General features: G+C 44.9%; 1 protein-coding gene and 1 pseudogene across 1 annotated transcript; one reads left to right on the top strand and one right to left on the bottom strand.

Moving 5' to 3' along the window:
* Positions 1–5,718: 5,718 nt before the first annotated feature.
* LOC132350458 (myosin-13-like) lies at positions 5,719–18,776 on the top strand. The gene is made up of 10 exons (XM_059899643.1): positions 5,719–5,922; positions 10,397–10,540; positions 10,626–10,782; positions 12,608–12,635; positions 13,441–13,552; positions 14,597–14,689; positions 16,106–16,167; positions 16,259–16,359; positions 16,464–16,567; positions 18,720–18,776. The coding sequence occupies exons 1-10, from the start codon at positions 5,719–5,721 to the stop codon at positions 18,774–18,776; spliced, it is 1,062 nt and encodes a 353-aa protein (XP_059755626.1).
* Positions 7,354–9,147, bottom strand: LOC132350298 (UBX domain-containing protein 4-like; annotated as a pseudogene).
* Positions 18,777–20,592: the final 1,816 nt, after the last annotated feature.

The raw sequence follows: 20,592 nt of genomic DNA on the forward strand, positions 1-20,592 counted from the left end.
GTTGGAGGGACACAGCTGTGTAGGGCTGGAAGAAGGTCAAGCTCTCAAAACCAAGAAGCAGATAATTAGGGGACTTTCTGGGGGTAGAGTTTCCAGGGACACCATGAGTCATGCCAAGAGAGTTGGATGAGACCTAACAAGGGAAAGTTTTATCAGCCAAGAATACATGGTTTTAGCCCTGGGTCCCAGAGTACAGTTGTATAAATATGGGGACAAGATCTGACTTAGCAACCGGATGCACACAGCGTGGGTTGAGGGGCTTTGCTTGACAGTGAGTGGTGAGCCATCGGTGTGAGGAGGCTGCCAGAGGGCAGTCACCACCTCGGGCATGACACCTAGGTCAGGAGAGGTGAGGGCACATGCTGATGGAGGACAACATGTGGTCTGGATGTCACACTTAAGAGATTAACAGGCGTGAGCTCACTGTGATGGTAAAGGAGATGCAGAGGCACATCACAGAAGAAACAGATGAAGACAGCACTGGGGCTACTTAGCCTGGAAAAGAAAAAGCTAAGGAGGGACTTCCCTGGAGGTCCAGTGGTTAAGACTTCGCCTTCCAGGCTCAATCCCTGGTCGGGGAGCTAAGATCCTATATGCCTTGCAGCCAAAAAACCAAAACATAAAACAGAAGTAATACTGTAACAAATTCAATAAAGACTTTAAAAATGGTCCACATAAAAAAAAAAAAAAAAAAAAAAGCTAAGGGGAACCCAGAGCAGCCATCAAATGGGTGAAGAGTTGTCTTGTGGGGAGAAGGTTTGAACTCTTTCTTTTGTTACCAAGAGCCGAAAGGAGGATCAAACATCCTGAAGTCACAGAGAGCCAGATTTCAGTTTAAAGCAAGAAGTATCTTTGGCCTGCAGAAACTACCCCAAATGATTTTCCAAAATTTTCCAAAGGGAAAAAAGTCATCTTGAAGGCATTTGAGTAGGCTGGACAACACATTTGCAAGAATATCGCTGAGACAACTCATGCATCATCTAGGCAGTAAAAGTAGGAGATACTGGATTCTGAGTCATGGTTAGAGCTGTGGGTGGAAGAAGAAAAATCTTCACCTCAACACACGCAGTGACTTGAATCCCAGACGGAAAGTCTTGTTTTTCTAAGAGACCTAAAGGTATAGTTTGACCATGAGTCATTGTAGTCTTTCCCCAACTTCAGACTTCATTCTTATACTACTATCACAAATTTTGCAATACCCATTTAAGACCAGTACTGCTAATTCACTTAATATTTTGATTTACCTTGATTCCTTTTTCTTCTTAGATGTGTTTCTCAAAGTTACCCTATATGCTTGCTATGAAAGTCTGGACCGTCTATCTCAGCATCAGCTGAGACATTTAGATATTCAGAATCTCAAACTCTACTCCAGCTCTGCTGAATCAGAATATCTATTTCAACAAGATTCCCAGTTGGATTCCTATGCCCACCAAAGTTTGAGAAACACTGCTTTATATCACTACTATAAACAGATATTTCACTGTCTCTAAGTCGTTAGCACATATTATTCTATTTTATTCTAACTTTCTTCACATTTTCACAAAATATTATCTCTAAACTTGGGATGCATCTTATAATCAATGAAAGGAGTACTGTAATTAGCAGGGTGTTTTCCTTTATTAGTGGGACACAAAATAGGTTACCTTACAATCGATGGCATCTTACATTTTGCTAAAATAAGGTAATAGACTTTAATATAACTATTAAAATTAAGAAATAGTTGCCTAAAATCATTTTGTATTTGACCATTGGGACTATGCCATGGTTTTGGAAAGACTGGCTTTATAAAAGCAAAATAATGCTCCTAAACATCACTGTGTTTGAGGCCCTTGAGAACAATTCAGTTTCCTCAGTCCCAACCACAGAGATTCTGTTGCAGATGATTTTGATGTGGATCAACTTTCAACACTTTGGGTAGCAGGCTGAACACTAAGTCAAGCTAAATGACAACAGATCATACACTTGCAGCCTGATGAGATTCCCTCACACTATAGTGCAACCATTCTCAAACTGTGGCCCATGGATCCTTGGAGATTCCTAAGAACTTTTCAAGAGGTACATGAGGTCAAAACAATTTTCATAATACCCAGATGCCATGTGCTTTCTTCACTGTTTGACTTAATGATGCAAAAGCAAGGATGGATAGACGATCTGACACTTTATTACAAATCAAGACATGGCACCAAGCTGTACTAATAGTCATAGTATTCTTCACAGCCATACACTGACAGTGAAAAAGAATTTTTTTTAATTTAAAAAGCCAGCTTCAGGATTTCCCTGGGGGCACAGTGGCTAAGAATCCGCCTGCCAATGCAGGGGACACGGGTTCGAGCCCTGGTCCGGGAAGATCCCACATGCTGCGGAGCAACTAAGCCCGTGAGCCACAACCACTGAGCCCGTGTGCCACAACTACCAAAGCCCGCATGCCTAGAGCCCATGCTCCGCAACAAGAGAAGCCACCACAATTAGAAGCCCGCGCTCCGCAACGAAGAGTAGCGCTCGCCACAACTAGACAAAGCCTGCACGCAGCAACAAAGACCCAACGCAGCCAAAAATAAATGTAAATAAATAAATAATTTTTTTAAAAGCCAGCTTCATTGAAAAATGACCTAAAATTTGCAACAATGGAAAGTATTAATTTGACTACATCTCAAATGTATCCACATCTTTATAATATTCTACATGATCAAACAGGAAGTTCATGAAAAGCACTCCTTTTGCACACTGGACTTTGACATTTGTCTCAAGGAAAAACACATGTGCAGTTGTCTGAGTTGCAAGATGAACCAGCCACTTGATTCATGAAGCACCATTTTTACTTGAAAGAATGACTAGAGGACAAACTATTGTTTCTCAGACTTGTATATCTGGCACACAGTTTCTCAAAAAGCAGTGAAGTGTGTTTATCCTTTCAAGGAAAACTATTGACAGTATTTTTTACTAATGATATAGTTGAGTTTTCAAGCAAAAATTAAAACTTTGGAAGACTTGTATCTACTATCATTAGCTTGACAACGTCCTAATATTTGAATTTTCTAATGAGATCAGTATTGATATTAATGATTGTGATTTTTTATACTGTATAATGAAACGTGCCAATATTTGGAAGTTCTGTATAATTCAGTGAACAATATTTTCCAAATGATCAATGTATGATGTTTACACATGGGTAAAAGTTTCATTCAAAGTTCAACACAGACCAACAGATCATAATGTTTGTTGATATGGTTTCAGATTCCACATTGCAACTAGCCTTTAAGGAACTACCACAGAAACTACCACGTGTCAAGTTTTGGTATAGTATCTAAAAAGAATTTCCACAATTATGTGAAAGGGCAATTAAAATACTCTTTCCTTTTCCAAATTATATATCTGTGAAAGATTTTCTATATCTACTTTAACCAAAAAACAAAAAACCAAAAAACCATACAGCAACAGACAGAATACAGAAGCAAGCATGAAAACCCATCCATCTTCTACTCAGCAGACATTAAAGTGAGTTGCAAAAATGAAAAACAACGGTACTCTTGCCACTAATTTTTTTGTTTTGGAAAATATAGTCATTTTCATAAAAATATGTCATTAATGTTAACATGCAATGAATTTGATAGGAACTTTAAATGAATTAGATTTTCTCAATTTTGACTTCTAATACCATAAATATTGGTAGATATGACCTGCATAAACCAAACTCACTGGGTTCTCAATGGTTTTTAAGAGTGTGAAGGGGTTCTGAGGAAACAAAGCTTGAGAACTGCTGCTGTCGTAAAACTCACTTAAGCCACAAAAGTAGGGACTATCTTCACAGATGAGGAAACAATATGGATGAATTCTTCCTCTCCACCAGGCAGTAACTGAGAAAATTTAAACCGCATGAAGCCTGCAAGCCAGAGGTCCTCTTTGTGGTGCTATATTGAGTTCCAATCTCTTAACTATGAAAACTTAACCACGAGCACACAGATGGTTCAGCAGAGCCTCTGGCCAAAGTAAAATCGAAATGCAACTTATCCTGAATAAGATCCAGAGGGAAGCAGTTGCTCCTCTTTCTGTAGGACTAGATTCCCCCAGAATCTCAAGGAGGGATATTGAAACAACAGTTACCAACGAAGAGTAATTTCATAAAGTGTAAGATTGAGGGCGGGGGAAGTTCCAAGAGAGAACCATAAAATGTTCAATTTTCCCACTTTTAATAGGAAACATAAAAGGCTTTATTCAAAACATATGACCTATTTCTTAAGAGAGATATGGGGATACATGTGTGTAATTGAACTCCATTTTATGGCCACTTACAGAAGAATGTATGGAAAAGAAAAAGCAGAGAAAGAAAGGGAGAAGGGGAAGAGTTGTGGGGAAAAGAAGTAGAGGGTCAGGAAGGATACGGGAAGAGGTCCAGAGGGAACAGGAAAAGCAAATGCAGATGAGGAAAAGGAACCAGAAAAGTCACACAACCTGCAGGGGCCTTAGAAATGAGCTAGCTTGCTTCTTCATTTTAAGTGAAATTAGTGGCCCAAAGAAGTTAAGTGGTTTGACCAAGTTCGGTGCCGGGACTTTAAGCCAAATTTGTCTAGCTTCTAAGCAAGGAAAACACATAAAGAGAAGGTCTGTGAAAGGGGATTGTTTGGAAAGAAGTGACGGGAGGGATGAGCGGGAGGGTGGACAGAGAGAGAGAGGCAGAAAGATACATAAACACACCATACACGTACATGCACACACACACACACGCTAAGCAGTGAGTTCTAAAGCAGGTATTTAATTAAACACTGTTTGTCACACCCCGACACTGCTACACATAACTAAAGTTTGGAGACCCCTGCCTTAAGCCCAGTACTTCTCAACTCTACTATGCCTAGAAATCACCTGGAGATCTTGTTAAAGTGCAGATTCTGGTTTTGTAATGCGGGGTGGTTCTGAGATTCTGAATGTCTAACAACTCCTCGGTGATGCTGATGCAACGTGTTCAAGGACCACTCTTGGAGTCAGAAGGCCCTACACCAGCAGTTCTCAGAGTGTGGTCCCTGGACCACAATGATGAATTCACCATCAGCTGATGAATGCACCACCAGCATTGCCTAAGAACTTTCTAGAAATGCATATTCTCAGGCCCCATCCCATACCTACTGAATCAGAAGCTCTGGGGGTGAGGCCCAGAAATCTGTGTTTTAACAAGCTGTCCAGGTAATTCTGGTGCATATTAAAGTTTGGAACCATTGCACTAGGCCATAATGTCTCCTATCACCTTGTTGCCTGTAATTGGCTAAACAAGTGTGGCAGTACTTTATGTTCAAGTCATTACTTTTCACTGGGCTATCTGAACTTTCTACTAGGAATTATCAACATTCCAGTAATTCTTTTCAGACACCCTTAAGATTTGGGAATGACACCGAGATCATGAGGCTCAAATGTGACGTGTAATTAAGGAAGTATTTTCTGAGGCCTCCTTTATTAGGCTCAGCTTGTCTTCCTCTAATTGGTTTAGACTTCCACACCTGGAGCTGGACTAAGAGATGTCCCCTCAAACTTTTTTCTTGGAGTAAAATATCTCCTTTAGCTCACCCCCACTTGCCCACTCTAGGCCCCTATACCAGGTCCTGGATTCCTCAGAACGTAGGTTAATCCCAGGAACTTTTGAATCTGGCCCCCTGTCTGAATGGAAATAACAGGATGGAGCTCCCCAAAGCTCCAGATTCAGCAGCCCTGGTCTTCCCAGCCCCTGCAGTCATGAGCTCTGATGCAGAGATGGCCATTTTTGGAGAAGCAGCTCCCTACCTGTGGAAATCAGAGAAGGAGAGAATCGAGGCTCAAAATCGCCCATTTGATTCTAAGAAAGCTTGCTTTGCAGTGGATGATAAGGAATTTTATGTGAAAGGTATGATCCAGAGCAAGGAAAATGACAAAGTCACAGTCGAGACCCTCGACAACCGGGTAAGTGTTGATCTCAGATGTCCTTGCTAACATGGGCATCCCCCTTTGCCTTTGGAGTAGAATAGTAGAAATTGCATGCTGGCCCATAGGAATCTGAAGATAGAACAAGACTCACATTGATCTACTCTGAGTGAAGTCGCAGGTAAAAACTGCCATGGCACGTACCTTTCCTCTGGCTCTTTCCTTCGAGGACTTGGGCTTTGAGAGTTTTTATGATGTTTGCTTTGGAGAAAGGGGAAGGTGGTGGTGGAAGAGTTTGGACTGTTTAAGGGAGAGATTGATACAGATTGCTGCTGGATGGGCGAATATACCAAATAGAACTCTCTAGGCTGCAGAGTGACTTACAGAGGGAGCTCCAGAGGCAATGCCTAATTTAATGCAGAGAATTACAGAGCACCATTCAATTCAATCCTTACTGGACACGCACCATGTCTAGGTCACAGTGTCTATCACTCTGCAAATATGAGCAAATCTCAGTCCCGCTTCCCCAAAGTTTATCATCTAGTGTAGGAATCAAGAGTACACGGTGGGTATGGGGACTTCCCTGGTGGCACAGAGGTTAAGAATCCGCCTGCCGATGCAGGGGACACGGGGTCAATCCCCGGTCCCAGAAGATCCCACATGCCGCGGAGCAACTAAGCCCGTGCGCCACAACTACTGAGCCTGCACTCTAGAGCCCGCGAGCCACAACTACTCAGCCCGTGCGCCACAACTACTGAAGCCCATGTGCCTAGAGCCTGTGCTCTGCAACAAGAGAAGCCATCACAATGAGAAGACCGTGCACCGCAACGAAGAGTAGCCCCCACACGCCACAACTAGAGAAAAGCCCGTGTGCAGTAAGGAAGACCCAACGCAGCCAAAAATAAATAAATAAAATAATTTTTTTAAAAAAGAGTACATGGTAGGTATGAATCGCAGTTCACAAATTCAAGCATACAAGACAGATGATGATGACGATGATGATGATGATGATTGTTATTATTAAACTTAACCTCTGGTGTCAGCCTCTTTTCACAGGGCCGGAAATAAATTTTCTGGAGTTACTATTGGGGTCCCCTCCCCAGAGCCATGCCACATTTTCAGTAATACCACATGGGGTGTCACTGCCCCCCCTGAAGGATTGCTAAGAAACAAGCCCCAGTTTCTTTTTTTTTTTTTTTTTTGGAAAAGATTTTTTTATCCAGTGTTTAAGTAAGATTAAAAACTACAAGATTTTGCTTGCAGCTGATGAGCAAGAAGAGAAAAGTTAAACCCAAATTATCATCTGATTGGCTAGTTAAAACGCTCTGACTCAAGATCAAATTATTCAGTGACACACCAGTTACTTTGTGTGGGCTGAGGAGTTCTGGAGCAAAACAGCCCTAAACAAAACATATCATCTGAGAGCACAGGGCTAATGGGTATATGAAATACTAAACAAGAAAGCTGATAAAGGGAGGCTGTCGCAGACCTTTTGCTATTTTAGGCTTCTAGCAGTTGCTTACCATATACAAGGACCTAGCAGCCAGTTATTTTATCTCTTGACTTATCTGAGGTTAAACAACTTTAACCCACTAAGCAGGAATAAAGAGACACTTTGTAGATGAGTTGGAAAACATAAAGCAGTCCCACTTCTCCAGTAGAGTTTTAGTTGACTTAAATCATAAGAGAAACAATGATTACTGCACATATTGTCCTTGTCACACTGCATCTGTTGAGTAGAATTTCCATTCCAAGTGTTGTTTTCATCTTCACCATCGTCTTGAGTCCTCAATCTATATATCTTGCCCTCCTTTTTCAAGTCTTCCCCCCGTTTCTCCAGCACTCTTTTTCTGACTGGTTCCCTTTTTTCTGAGTTGCTAGAGGATGCAAGGTTTGAGGATTCCAATGATGCTGCTCTCACCGAGGTCTGTGCAGGAGGAGGATTACTAAATAAGAAGTTGCTAATCAATCTCCAGATGGCAAGGAATGGGTAAAGTACTGTCCCCAAGAATGTCCAAAAGTCGCCACTGGAAGAATGTACCATGGATGTAGTTGGTCTTCCTGCTGGCAACAGTACCACTGAAGCACTTGGGGCAAGTTCCAAATCCAGTAATTTCTTTTTATAATCTTCTTTGGTAAATTCCCTCCTGGGAAACATTGTCGCTAATGAAAAATTACTGTAAGTGTTGCCAACAGTCTGTGCAGCAAACTGCCTTGCTGCTTCTAGAGGAGCATCAGAAGGGAACTGATTTGTGAAGGAAGAACCATCAGGAAGACGGAATTGAATTCTCGCAACACTGCTTCCTTCTGTTGCGGAAGAGTCTCTCTTGACTTCCATTTCTGCCTGTTTGGCCAGCAGGGCTGCAGCTTTAGCAGCTTCTACTTCTTCCTGTGTCTTTGCAAAACGAGCAGCTCTCTCTGCACGGTCCAGTGCAATCTTCTGTTTTATACGCTCTCGAGCTGCCCTATCTTCTGCCTTTTCTCTGTTCCTTTCCTCTAACATTCTTTTTGTTAATTCTTCTTCTTGCTTTCTTTTATAATCCAACATTTCTTTTCCAGTTTTCCTCCTCTCAATTTCCTCCTTAATCTCTCTCTGTTCTTCCTCTTTCCTTTTCTCTTCTCTCTTTTCTTCAAGTTTTTTGGTTAGTCTTTCCACTCTGACGGTGAGCTCCTCTGTAGGTCTCTGATTTGAACATCCACCAGGCTCTGGAGACACAGTGGCCTGGCCTGAAATTTCTCCTCCTGTTGCAGAATCTGACTTTGTATCAGAAGTGGGTGGTGTCTCACAGAGCTCTACATTTCTGGACTGACAGTTTTCAGAAGTGTTGTTCTGATCAAATGAGGTGGATGGAGTAGAGACTGAACTTTCTCACTGGCCACTATTTGCCACTGATATTTCACCTTTTAACGAGTGCATCTGCCGGACTTTGTGGATTCTGGTAACAAGTTCATCTGCAGGAACACTTCCTGCTATTACTTCCAAGGGAATTCCACTGTCTCCAATAAAGAAACTGGATGGAACACACACTACAGGATAGATCTGTGAAAACTGTAGGCAGGCTTCACTTTTGGTATCGATTTTCACAGCAACAAAGCTGTTGGAAGATGCTTCTGTCACTTTCTCATCTTCCCAACTTGCAGCCATCTGTGTAGCCTGTTCATCATCACCTGCCACGAACACCACGAAGACCGCGCCGCTCCTCTTGGCCGACGCGATGGCGGCCGGAATGGCGCCCTGGAACCACAGCATCGCTGCCCTCGGGCACAGGCGCTCGCTCGACGTGTTGCCGCCTCGGTCCCGGAGCCGACCCGCCCTATCCGTCTTTGGGCCCCCACGGCCCGCCTCCGGCTCCGCACCGGCGCGCAGGCCCGTCAGCGGCTCCCAGGACGCGTGCAAGCGCGCAGGCCGAGGCGCGCCCCGCGACGCATGACGCCACGCGTCGCCGTTGGCAGCGCGCCCCTGTCCTTTGTCTCGTTGGCAAGTCGGTGCGTGCGGGAGCCCGGGAGACCGCAGGCCCTGCAGTCCCGGAAGTGGAAGGAGCGCCCCAGTTTCTGAACCTTCAGGACACACAGATTTTTCCATCTTCCTTATGCTATTTTGGATGTCCCTCTCTCTCTAGTTTAGGGCGGTGGGGCAGAAGGGCTTCCTTTCCTCAAGAGATTTGGTCTATATCAACAAATCTCCTCCCTTTTATCTTTTCGGTAAAACCCTCAAAGCTCTTCTGAGGATTCGGGCTTTTGGAAAACAAACGCTAGAAAGGCTTACAGGCTCTCTCGCTTTTATGCCCTATTTTCTACCTTTCCTGAGTAATGGAGTGCCAGTTGTATGCTTAAAGGGGAGGGAAAACAGAGAGGGGAAAATTAGGTAATAGTCTCAAAATACTGTTCAGGCATGGACCATGCTTCAAGTCCAAATGTTTTAACTATTAGGGCAGCGGTGCAAGGAATTCTGGAAGCCTTGAAAAGACAGGGGAGAGAAGAAACAGGTCATGGAAGAGGTGGCACTTCAGAAGAGCTTTGAAGGTTGATAGATGTAATTTCAATGTAGATATATTCCAGACAAAGGGACCCACATGAGCAGAGGTATTGAGGTGGAGATTTACAGAATACACTGGAAGAGTTTTTTCCAATCTTCCAAGCTTGATCTCATTGCAGCACTCATAGCAAATGGGGTAAACAGAGGCAAGCTGCTGTGGCCTTGGCCATCCTGAGTTCCACCTGGCCACCCTGAGGCTGAAGGGCTCTATAACTTTGCACACCTGTAACCCTCTTCTGGCACACAGAATGGCATGCTGACTTGGGGGCATCAGACCAGAATTGGTTATACAGTTTGACCAGTCTTAGATTTATCAAGAACAGTTATTTACGGATCATCTCTGGGCACAGAAATGATCCATAACGTTAACCACGGTAATGGGGTAATCTCACCACAATATCTCACCATTTTCACCCCACTGGTAGGTCACCACATCGGCTCTCCCACTCATCATGTGATTTTCCTCTCAATATCCAGACACTCACTCCGAACAGTGACCAAGTCTTCCCCATGAACCCTCCCAAATTTGACAAGATCGAGGACATGGCCATGATGACCCACCTACACGAGCCAGGAGTGCTGTACAACCTCAAAGAGCGTTACGCAGCCTGGATGATCTACGTGAGTACCCTTCAACCTCTCTTTATTCCATTTCCTTCTCTTAGTAAAGTCAAGATCCATAGGTTGAATTTTCTGATTTTCTCAGACCTACTCAGGCCTCTTCTGTGTCACCGTCAACACCTACCAGTGGCTGCCGGTGTACAACCCTGAGGTGGTGACGGCCTACAGAGGGAAAAAGCACCAGGAGGCCCCGCCGCACATCTTCTCCATCTCTGACAACGCCTATCAGTTCATGTTGACTGGTGAGTAATTTCTTTAATCCATATTTTAAAAAATAGTTTTAGTGAAGTATTCAAGTCTTTTAACTGCACTGGTTCTTAGTTAATTACTCGAACCCTTCACAGGCTTTGGTCATCCAAACGGTGCAATGACCAAAGTGACCTCAGTAGATTCAGAGGATGTCAGGATGGAAAGCCAGGGGCGCAGTATCTTCCATTACCAGTCACGGTTCTTAAGCCAGAGCTTGGGACTGAAGCCACACTAAGTACATGCTTCTCTGGGGGTGGATGTGAAGCACAAGGAGATGCGCTGCCCCCAACTCCAAAGAAACCCCCAACAGGAGCACACTTGGAAGAGAGACTATATTAGTAGCCACTTAGGAATGCAAAGTTGGAGAAATGGGCACAGCAACTTCCCTTCACCTGTTTTCTCAGGCTCCCTCTTTCTCCTCCTTAAATTTCCAGAATAGCAGATGAAATAGCAGAGATGTGGTAATACTGTCACCCTTGTCATGCCTAACATCACTTCGGTCTGTTCCACTTTCACCTAATTTGACTTGGTGCAGAGAGAAGAAGTAGAAGCAAGCATCTGAGATCTGAAGATGCTTAAAAGTCATCCAGAACAATGTTGCCCAAACTTCAGCCATTCCAATGTCACATTCGCAATCCTGGCCATTTCTGCATATTTAAAATCTTTCCTTATAGTGACTGAAGTTCCGTCCATTTCAAAAAGGAAGAATAGGGAATTCCCTGGCGGTCCAATGGTTAAGATTCTGTGCTTCCACTGCAAGGGACACGGATTCAATACCTGGTCAGGGAACTAAGATCCCACATGCCACGTGGCGTAGCCAAAAATAAAAATAAAATAGGAACCGAACAAATCTGCCCTTTGATCTGGAAGAAAACTATTTTTTAAAAAAAGGAAGAATAATATCACTATTAGTATTAGTTTCTTAGGACTGCCGTAACCAAGTACTACACACTGGGTAGCCTAAGCAACAGAAATGCATTGTGTCACAGCTCTGGAGCCTGGAAGTCTGAGATCAAGGTGTCAGCAGGGTTGGTTCCCTCTGAGGGCCGAGAGGGAGAATGTGGTCCAGGCCACTCTCCCAGCTTCCGGTGGTTTGCTGGCCATCCTTGCCATCCCTTGGCTTATAGAATCATCACCTTGATCTGCACTTTCATCTTCACATTGTGTTCTCATCTGTCTCCAAATTTCTCTTTTTATAAGGACACCAGACATATTGGATTAGGGGCCCACCTCCTCCAGTATGACCTCATCTTCACTAATTACATCTGCAATGACCCTATTTCCAAATAAGGTCACATTTTGAGGTACTGGGGGTTAGTTAGGGCCTCAACATATTAGTTTGTTGGGGGGAACACAATTCAACCTATAACACTCTTGTAAATGGAAAACCACGGTCACTGTCCACAAGTAGAAAGTAAAGGTGAAAGAAAAAGGCAATGACAACAAATCAGTGTCCATAAATTCTAATTAGAAGCTGTGGCTTCTTACAAGTTCTAAGTCTGAGACTTGCTTTCTTTGTTGAAAAGGGAGATAAGAAAGCGCTATTGAGGAGGTAAAGATCTGTGAACACGAATAACTTCCACACTGTGGGACTCACCGTTCACTTCCCATGCTGCCCACGTTACACATCCAGCATTTGGGAAATCTGCACAAATTATCTCCAAGAAGATTCGACATGCCCAAATCATCACACCACTAGTTAATGGCAAAGCCAGAACTAGAACTCATGGGCTCTGTCTACCCCCAATGTTGCCTGATTTGTATATCCTGCCTGTATGTTGTTTATTTATTCTGTCCTGCTTCCTTCTGCATTTCTAGATCGAGACAACCAGTCCGTCCTCATCGCGTGAGTAACCTGTGTTGTTGCCATGATGACTTGGAAGGGGCTGTCCATTCCTTCTGCTCTCCTTTAGCTCACTTACTTTTTTAAAAAAATTTATTTTATTGAAGTATACTTGATTTACAATGTTGTATTAATGTCTGCTGTACAGCAAAGTGATTCAGTTATACATATATATTCCTTTTCATATTCTTTTCCATTTTGTTTTATCACAAGGTATTGAATATAGTTCCCTGTGCAATGCAGTAGGACCTTGTTGGTTATGCATTCTATATCTAATAGTTTGCATCTACTCATCCCAAACTCTCAATCCATTTGTCCTCCATTCCCCCTTTCCTTGGTCCCCTTGGCAATTACAAGTCTGTTCTCTATGTCTGTGTATCTCACTTTATTTTATTTTATTTTACTTTATTATATTTTATTTATTTTGGGGTGTGTCAGGTCTTAGTTGCAGCACTCGGGATCTTTTGTTGGGGCGCGTGGGCTCTTCGCTGTGGTGTACAGGCTTCTCTCTAGTTGTGGCGGGCGGGTTTTCTCTTCTCTAGTTGTGGCACGCAGGCTCCAGAGTGCGTGGGCTCTGTAGTTGTGGCACGCAGGCACCAGAGCACGTGGGCTCTGTAGTTTGTGGCACGTGGGCTCTAATTGAGGTGCGCAAGCTCAGTAGTTATGGCGTGCGGGCTCGGTTGCCCCGCGGCATGTGGGATCTTATTTCCCTGACCAGGGATTGAACCCGCGTCCCTTGCATTGCAAGGCGGGTTCTTTACCACTGGACCACCAGGGAAGTCCCTCTCACTTACTTTTAAATCAACAGCGGAGAATCCGGGGCTGGGAAGACAGTGAACACCAAGCGTGTGATCCAGCACTTTGCAGCAATTGCGGTCACTGGGGAGAAGAGGAAGGAGCAGCGGCCGGGCAAGATGCAGGTGAGCAGCTTCCTGCACCTGGAAGGCTTGCTGGAATGACTATAACTGAAACCCCAGGTGAGCCCCAAGTGTCCGCAGGGCTTTGTGCTCAGCAGAGATGCACAGCACGAGGTCCTGCCCCAGGGGGTGTTTACCGGGTAAGGCAGGAAATGGCTCCACCTTGTGGACTCGGGCTCTAGCACCAGCTCCATCAGCAACAGCCGAGTGACCTTGAACAACTCCACATCCTCCTTTGGAGAAGGAATGGTTTAGGCCAGTGGTTCTCAAACTGGAGTGCACGTCAGAATCACCAGGAGGGTTCGTTAACAACGGATTGCTGGTCCCCAGGCCCAGAATTTCTGACTGAAATTCCTGTCTCACATTCAAAATCCTGGCATGTTGCATTTCTGTCATGTTCCCATTGTTCATGCCCTGTCCAGGGATCACACTTTGAGAACCACTGGGCTGGACAGTAGTTTCCAAACAGCTCTGAAGTCAGAAAGGCAAGCAATCATGTGGGGAAGGGGGAAAGGTGAAAACTCTGCTTTCTATAAGTGGATTTCTACGTAATAATTCTCACAAAATATTTTATGCAACTTAAACATTTTTTTTGAGAACCACTGTTTCTATCATATGGGTCACTTTCATTGCTCACAGTCTGTTTCTACTTCTGAACCCGAATATCTGTATAAATGGGTCCTGGTGCATGCAGGAACAGAGGTCTATATTTTACAAATCCATAATTTATGATAAAATGTTATCAGAAAAGAAAGGCCATCTGGGAGATTGAGAGGTAGCGGGTAGGGCTCCAACCTGGAATCTGGTGTGGCCAGAAGCCACTTTGATGCTGTGCTAAGACTCCTTCTACGATGGGACCTTGAAGCCTCCTTGGGTGGGGTGGGGATGGGCCTGTGGGTACTCAGCACAACTGTACCTGTCACCAGCCTGAGCTGGGCGACATCTCTCCCTGGGACCTTCCCAGAGCATCCACACTTTTGAGTCACTGGGAAGTTACTTCGGAAGACGTCCAAAGTCCTCTCTTTTCCTCTTCTCACTTATTATTAGGGAACCCTGGAAGACCAGATCATCCAGGCCAACCCCCTCCTGGAGGCCTTTGGAAATGTCAAGACCGTGAGGAATGACAACTCCTTGAGATTCGTTAAGACTCAGTCCAATTGTCAATGACCCCCAGGAAGAAAACCCTCTCCTCCAATGCTGAATATGAAAAATGGCCACATAAACTAGGATATACCTGGCCTTAGTCTACCCCCAAGCGCTTCAGATCAAGCTGCCCAACCAGGATATTCTGATAACCCTTCAAAGAACATTTTGTCTTATTCCCAGCCGAAGGAAGATTTAGCTGTCCTTCCCTAACTAATCAGCATCACCTCAGAGCCTCCTGAAGTCACAATGATTCAAGATTCAAATTCCACAAGTACAAAATGACTTCTCTATGCTAAAATTGGTCTCTTCAGGTGGAAGCATTTTAAAATACATAAGTCCATTGAACAGTATCCACTGACTTATTAGCCATGAAAACCTTAGTGTGAAGTTAGTTAGCAGATCTGACCTTCTCCAAGTCAGGAGGTGCTGGGAGGAGGGAAAACCTGGTGGAGGCAGCAGAGCTCAAAAATTGGGAAGAAGTTGATACTGAAGATACTGAAGGATATGTCCCATCCTTCAATGTTTCACTTAGGATTAGCTCAACCAAAGAGGCATTTACTTCCGACACTGGCAAATAAACAAGTATCCAGTCTCCTATCTAATTTCACTGGCCAGTAGAGCAAGTACCCAGAGGCACTTGCATTCAGCAGCTAGAACTCCTGAAGAGCGAACACATAATTCACATAAACCTACACTGGTCCTTCATTAACTCTTCTTAGGCTTCATTCAGAGAATACTGAGAATACTACTGAGTATGTACTACATTCCAGGGTCTGTGGGTGAACAAGCAAGGCAATATTTTTGCCCTCCAATTGGCTCACAGAGTGGTAGCGACCAATTAAGCAGATGATGTAAGAAGGGAGTATACACACGCACATATATACTATATATAATTTCACCCCTCACTCCCCAAGATTGGGGGAACCCAAGTGCTGAGTGGGTCTTTGGGGAGCCAGGAGGCCTGGCCTGGGGGCTAGGTTTGCATGTAGTAAGTAGTAAGGAAAACTGAGGCAAGAAATCTCAGAAGTAACATCCAGAGGCAAAAAAGAAGTCAGATAGTCCAACCAGGTTATCAGTTCAAAGGTGTTACAAAGAGTTTGAGCAGGATAAAGACCAAGGAGACAGTCAGGTGTGAGGTGGTCCCAAACAGAGACTTGAGAGGGAGCCTGCAGGCATCCCCAGAGCTGTGGGAACAGGGCCAGGTGCTTTGGGCAGAGCTACCTGAGTCTTGGCTGAGCCGGCGTGGGGACCAGATGCCAAGCAAACAGAGAGAAGGAAGGTCCTCATGCTTCTGGCATCACCTCCTCCGTGAGCCTACACAGCCCACCCATCCTCAGTAGTACCTAACAGAAGCTGGCTACAGTACCATAGAAAGAAAATAACTGTGTTTTTCAATCTGTCTTTGGACAGGGGACGTTCATTCGCATTCACTTTGGAGCCACAGGAAAGCTGGTGTCAGCGGACATTGAAACCTGTGAGTCCAAACACTCTATCTGGCACCTTGGCTTTGGCCACAGAGGCATCTCCTGGGGACCCTAAAATCACATCGTTTTTTGTTATCTTATATCTCTTAGAAAAATCCAGGGTGGCATTTCAGTTATCCCGTGAGAGAGGCTATCATATTTTTTACCAAATCATGTCAAACAAGAAGCCGGAACTTATGGGTAAGTTCCTTGGTTATCATTCTCATCTTCCAAATCGATCACATTGGAAAAAAACTCAGAGTCAGTTGTGCATAAGATGCTAAAGGGATCCTTCTGCTTCACAGACCTGCTTCTCATTTCAACCAACCCCTTTGACTTCCCCTTTGTGAGCCAAGGAGAGCTCACCGTGGCCAGTATTGATGACAGTGAGGAACTGTTGGCCACTGATGTATTTTGTGTGTTTATTTACTTACATAAGGAATTGTTGAATTTATGAACTGAGAGGTACCCATGATCTCAGGAGGAAGCTGGGATGCAGGGATGCTCAGTGATTAGACCCAAGAGCTCAGAGAATTAGTACAGATCACACCCCTCCCCCACTTGGTTCCATTTCAGAAGATTCCAGGAAATGGGAATACAGAAAGTTCTCCAAAATAGGCCTTCAGTTCCATTCTCCAGCTTTTTAGAGTAAATGTTTGCATGGATAAGGTCTTTAAAGTTTTTGTTGGAAGTTTTCAGGGTACAAAACCATCTACATGGTTCTTTTAAGAAAATGTAGAAAATACAAAAAAGTCTAAAGCAGGAGAAAAACAGTCCCGCTCTGCAGCAACCATTCCATTCCTCCGGTTACCTGCCACCTCCGGCTCACAGTAGTCACCCACCTCCTCAACACACCTGTCAGGCCTCTGGCCTTTAGCTTTGGGGAGTATCTCCAGGGTCAATAACCGTAATATTAACTAAGTGCATTGAGCACTCACGCATGCTAGGAACTGAGAAAACAGCTTTGCCTCAACAAAACCTCTGGGATCAGCACCACTGCTACCCCCGTTTCATAAAGGTAGAAGCTGAGTCTTAGAAAAATAACACACGATTTGCACGAAGACAGTTTGTAAACGACGGTCTGAACCCAGATCTGCCCAACCCCAGAACTTGCATTTTTAACCCTAACCCTAACCCTAACCCCTAACCCTAACCCCTAACCCTAACCCTAAACCTAATTGTCTAACCCTAACCCTAACCCTAAACCCTAAACCCTAACCCTAAACCCTAAACCCTAAACCCTAACCCTAAACCCTTACCCTAACCGTAAACCCTAACCCTAACCCTAACAACCCTAACCTTAACCCTAACCCGAACCCTAACCCTAACCCTCTAACCCTAACCCTAACCCTAAACCCTAACCCTAACCCTAAACCCTAACCCCTAACCCTAAACCCTAACCCTAAACCCTAAACCCTAACCCTAACGACCCTGACCCTGACCCTGACCCTGGCCCTGGCCCTAACCCTAACCCTAACCTCATAGTGTTGCTGACCCTTCCATTGATATAATTGTATGTAATTGAACTTATTCAATATATCTATTAAACATCTGCCCTCTGCCCAAGGTGGGCAACACCCTCCCAGGTGTTGGAAATGCAATGAAAATACTCCATAAGGTGCGCACCTGGTGGGCACATTGTTAACAAAAGGCTTTTACATTTTCACCAGTAGTTTCTCCTTAAGGTCATCACTTGCCAATTAATGACCATGCTGTTTAGGAAGCTCATTAAACACCCAGGAGTCACGGTTCCCTGCAGGCTCTCCCGTTCTCCCTCGGGCACTCTTCCACCCTCTCTAGGTTTCAGTTTCCAGGAACTCGAGCCTATTGAGAGAGTGCGGAAATAGCTAATCTGGTTTTTGGATGATAGACCATAAACCAGATTTAAAGAAAAATATGTCGTTGCTGGTTTTCATTCAAACAGACAGGTATAATGAAGAAAGGAACCCCTCTGGCCCTCCAGGAGTTGCCTGGGAACCTAGTCTGCGAAATACTTATACATCAAGAGATGGCTCTGAGCTGGAATTCTACAAAAGAAGAGTAGAGCAACCCAGTACAGCTTTATACCCCCTCAGCCGCAGGAGGAGAATGGCTGCAGGCTACTGAAAGCCAGCAGCATTGACAAATTAACTCCCCCCAGCCTTTGCCAAACTACAGTGGTACCTCTGAGTTCTCTGTTTCCTTCTCTATTCTGACTCTTTTCTCAATAAATCCACATTTCTTAATATAGTGTCACAGTGGAAGCAAAACAGACCTTCAATTTTCAGACCTCAATTTATAAAGCAAAGGTTCTGGGGGTTTTGTTTTTAAATTAAAGGACAGCATAATTTGAAAATTGTACAGGTTCTAATTCTTCAGTTCCAAGACACCAAACACACTGCATGCGGTCCCCATGGAAAGGCCCCTCTCAGCAGAAGCGCCACCGATTCCACAATGAAAGGGCAGCAAGGTGCCCTTCTCCCTTCTCTGCTGCCTGGATGGTCCCCATGTTTTTCAATCCATGCCCCCTGGCAAGTTTCTAAGGTGAAATTCTGAGACCCTTCCCTTTCCCATCCCAGCAGGTGGCCAAGGGCCGGCCCGGGCTGGAGACGTGCAGGAAGCAGAGCTGGGCCAGCTGACCAGAGTGGGGTTTGGGAGTTCTCAGCAGGAGAAATCACCATGCAGGATAAATCCCTTGGCCTTGCCATAAGCCAAGGGCAAGTCTCTCAGGGCTACGGGCCCTCTCAGGTTCTCCTTGCAGATACCTCGCATGGGGCACTTGGCTACTTGGGAAAACCGCGCGGGAGCGAGCTTTACACCAGCAGATGCTTTGTAAAATTGAACGGGGTAGGCTCGGGCCTGTCCTCAAAGCCTCTACTCAAAGGCGAGCCCTTCCTGCGGCCGCCGGGTTAGGGGGCTCCGCGACTGTGCCGAACAGCTCTGGTGTGAGTCGTGGTTCCCTCCTCCACCCACCCCCACGAGCCCCCGTCCCCCTACCTGAGGCCCGCGGCCCTCCGCTCCGCGCTCGGATGCCGCTGGGGTGCCAGAGACCCACGGGAGGGGTCGTTCCCGGCCTGCACCGCGTCCGCGCGGCACAGCACGGTCTCGGCACTCCGGGCATGGGCGCCTGGGGCCGGGCGTCCCCTCTCCTGTGAGCGCGAGGCAGGAAGCGGCGCCCCTGCGAGGCTGCTAGCGATGCCCCGGCGCGCGGGCCCCTGCGGCGCGGAGACCGCTCCAGGCTGGACTCAGCGAGGCCAAGGCCGCCAGGACGAGCGCTTGCCGGGACCCGGCTCGGGCGGCGGAGCTGCAGGCCCCCACAAACAACCCAGTTTTTTAAATGGAAAAAGGACTTGAAAAGACCCTTCTCCAGATAAGACATACAAATGGTCAACAAACACCTGAAGAGATGTTAAACATCGTTAGTCACGATGGAAATGCACATTAATACCACAACGCCATACCCCTCCACAAACACTAGAAGGCCTATAATCAAGAGAATTAAAAATAACAAATTTTGGCAAAAATGTAGAGACATTGATACAGAGTTTCCCATGGGGAAAATGAATCGGTCCAGGAGATGGATGGTGAGAATATTTGTACAACAATGTGAATGTAGTTAATGCCACAGAACTGTATACTCAAAATGGTTTAAATGGTAAATGTTACTTTTAATCACAATGAAAAGAATGAATGAAGCACTGATGATACATGTTAGAACATGGATGAACACTGAAAACATTCTAAGTCAAAGAGCTCATGCAGAAAAGGTCACCCAGGTCATACTTAGCTCGTGTGTTTTAAATCCATAAAGGTTTTGAAAATGAGGGAAAGTCTCAATAATGGTTTCAGAAAAAGAAAACTGGATCAGAATGGGAAAAGACATTTCCATAGAGTTGCGGAGATGGTGAATGTTGAAGTGGGCCCGTGGATAGGATTATAAGGTAGAACCATAAAATTTCGTCTTTGGGTCTTTATGTTCTGGTTCCCTGGGAGAGGACCCCAGTATTGCATAAAACACACTGGAGTAGTTTATGTGAGGTGGTGTATTTTGTACTGCTACTTATAGTTTTTTTATACACTTGAAATTACTGGGGAGTACATTACTTTTCAAAAGAACCAGGTCAAAACCATGCCCAAAAAAAGCAGAGAAGACATCCAACTTCATAATAGAGGCCAAGCCTTAACCAGATGCGGTTCACCTAAAGTGGTGACGCTCATCATTCTTGTAGGGTCCATGCGTTATTAACAGGCACCATGGGAAGGTTATATTAGGAGCCACTGTGTCTTGGGTGCTGTGGATGACCTGGCTGTAGTAGAAACAGTGGGATTTCTGAATTCTAGTCTCCCACATCAAACCACCAAAAACCTGTTAGAACTAATAAACGAATTTAGTAAAGCTGCAGGGTAAAAAATCAGTACACAAAAATCACTTCTCTTTCTTTCTTTTTTTTTATA

The sequence above is a fragment of the Balaenoptera ricei genome, chromosome 16, assembly GCF_028023285.1.
Source record: "Balaenoptera ricei isolate mBalRic1 chromosome 16, mBalRic1.hap2, whole genome shotgun sequence".
NCBI lineage: Eukaryota > Metazoa > Chordata > Mammalia > Artiodactyla > Balaenopteridae > Balaenoptera > Balaenoptera ricei.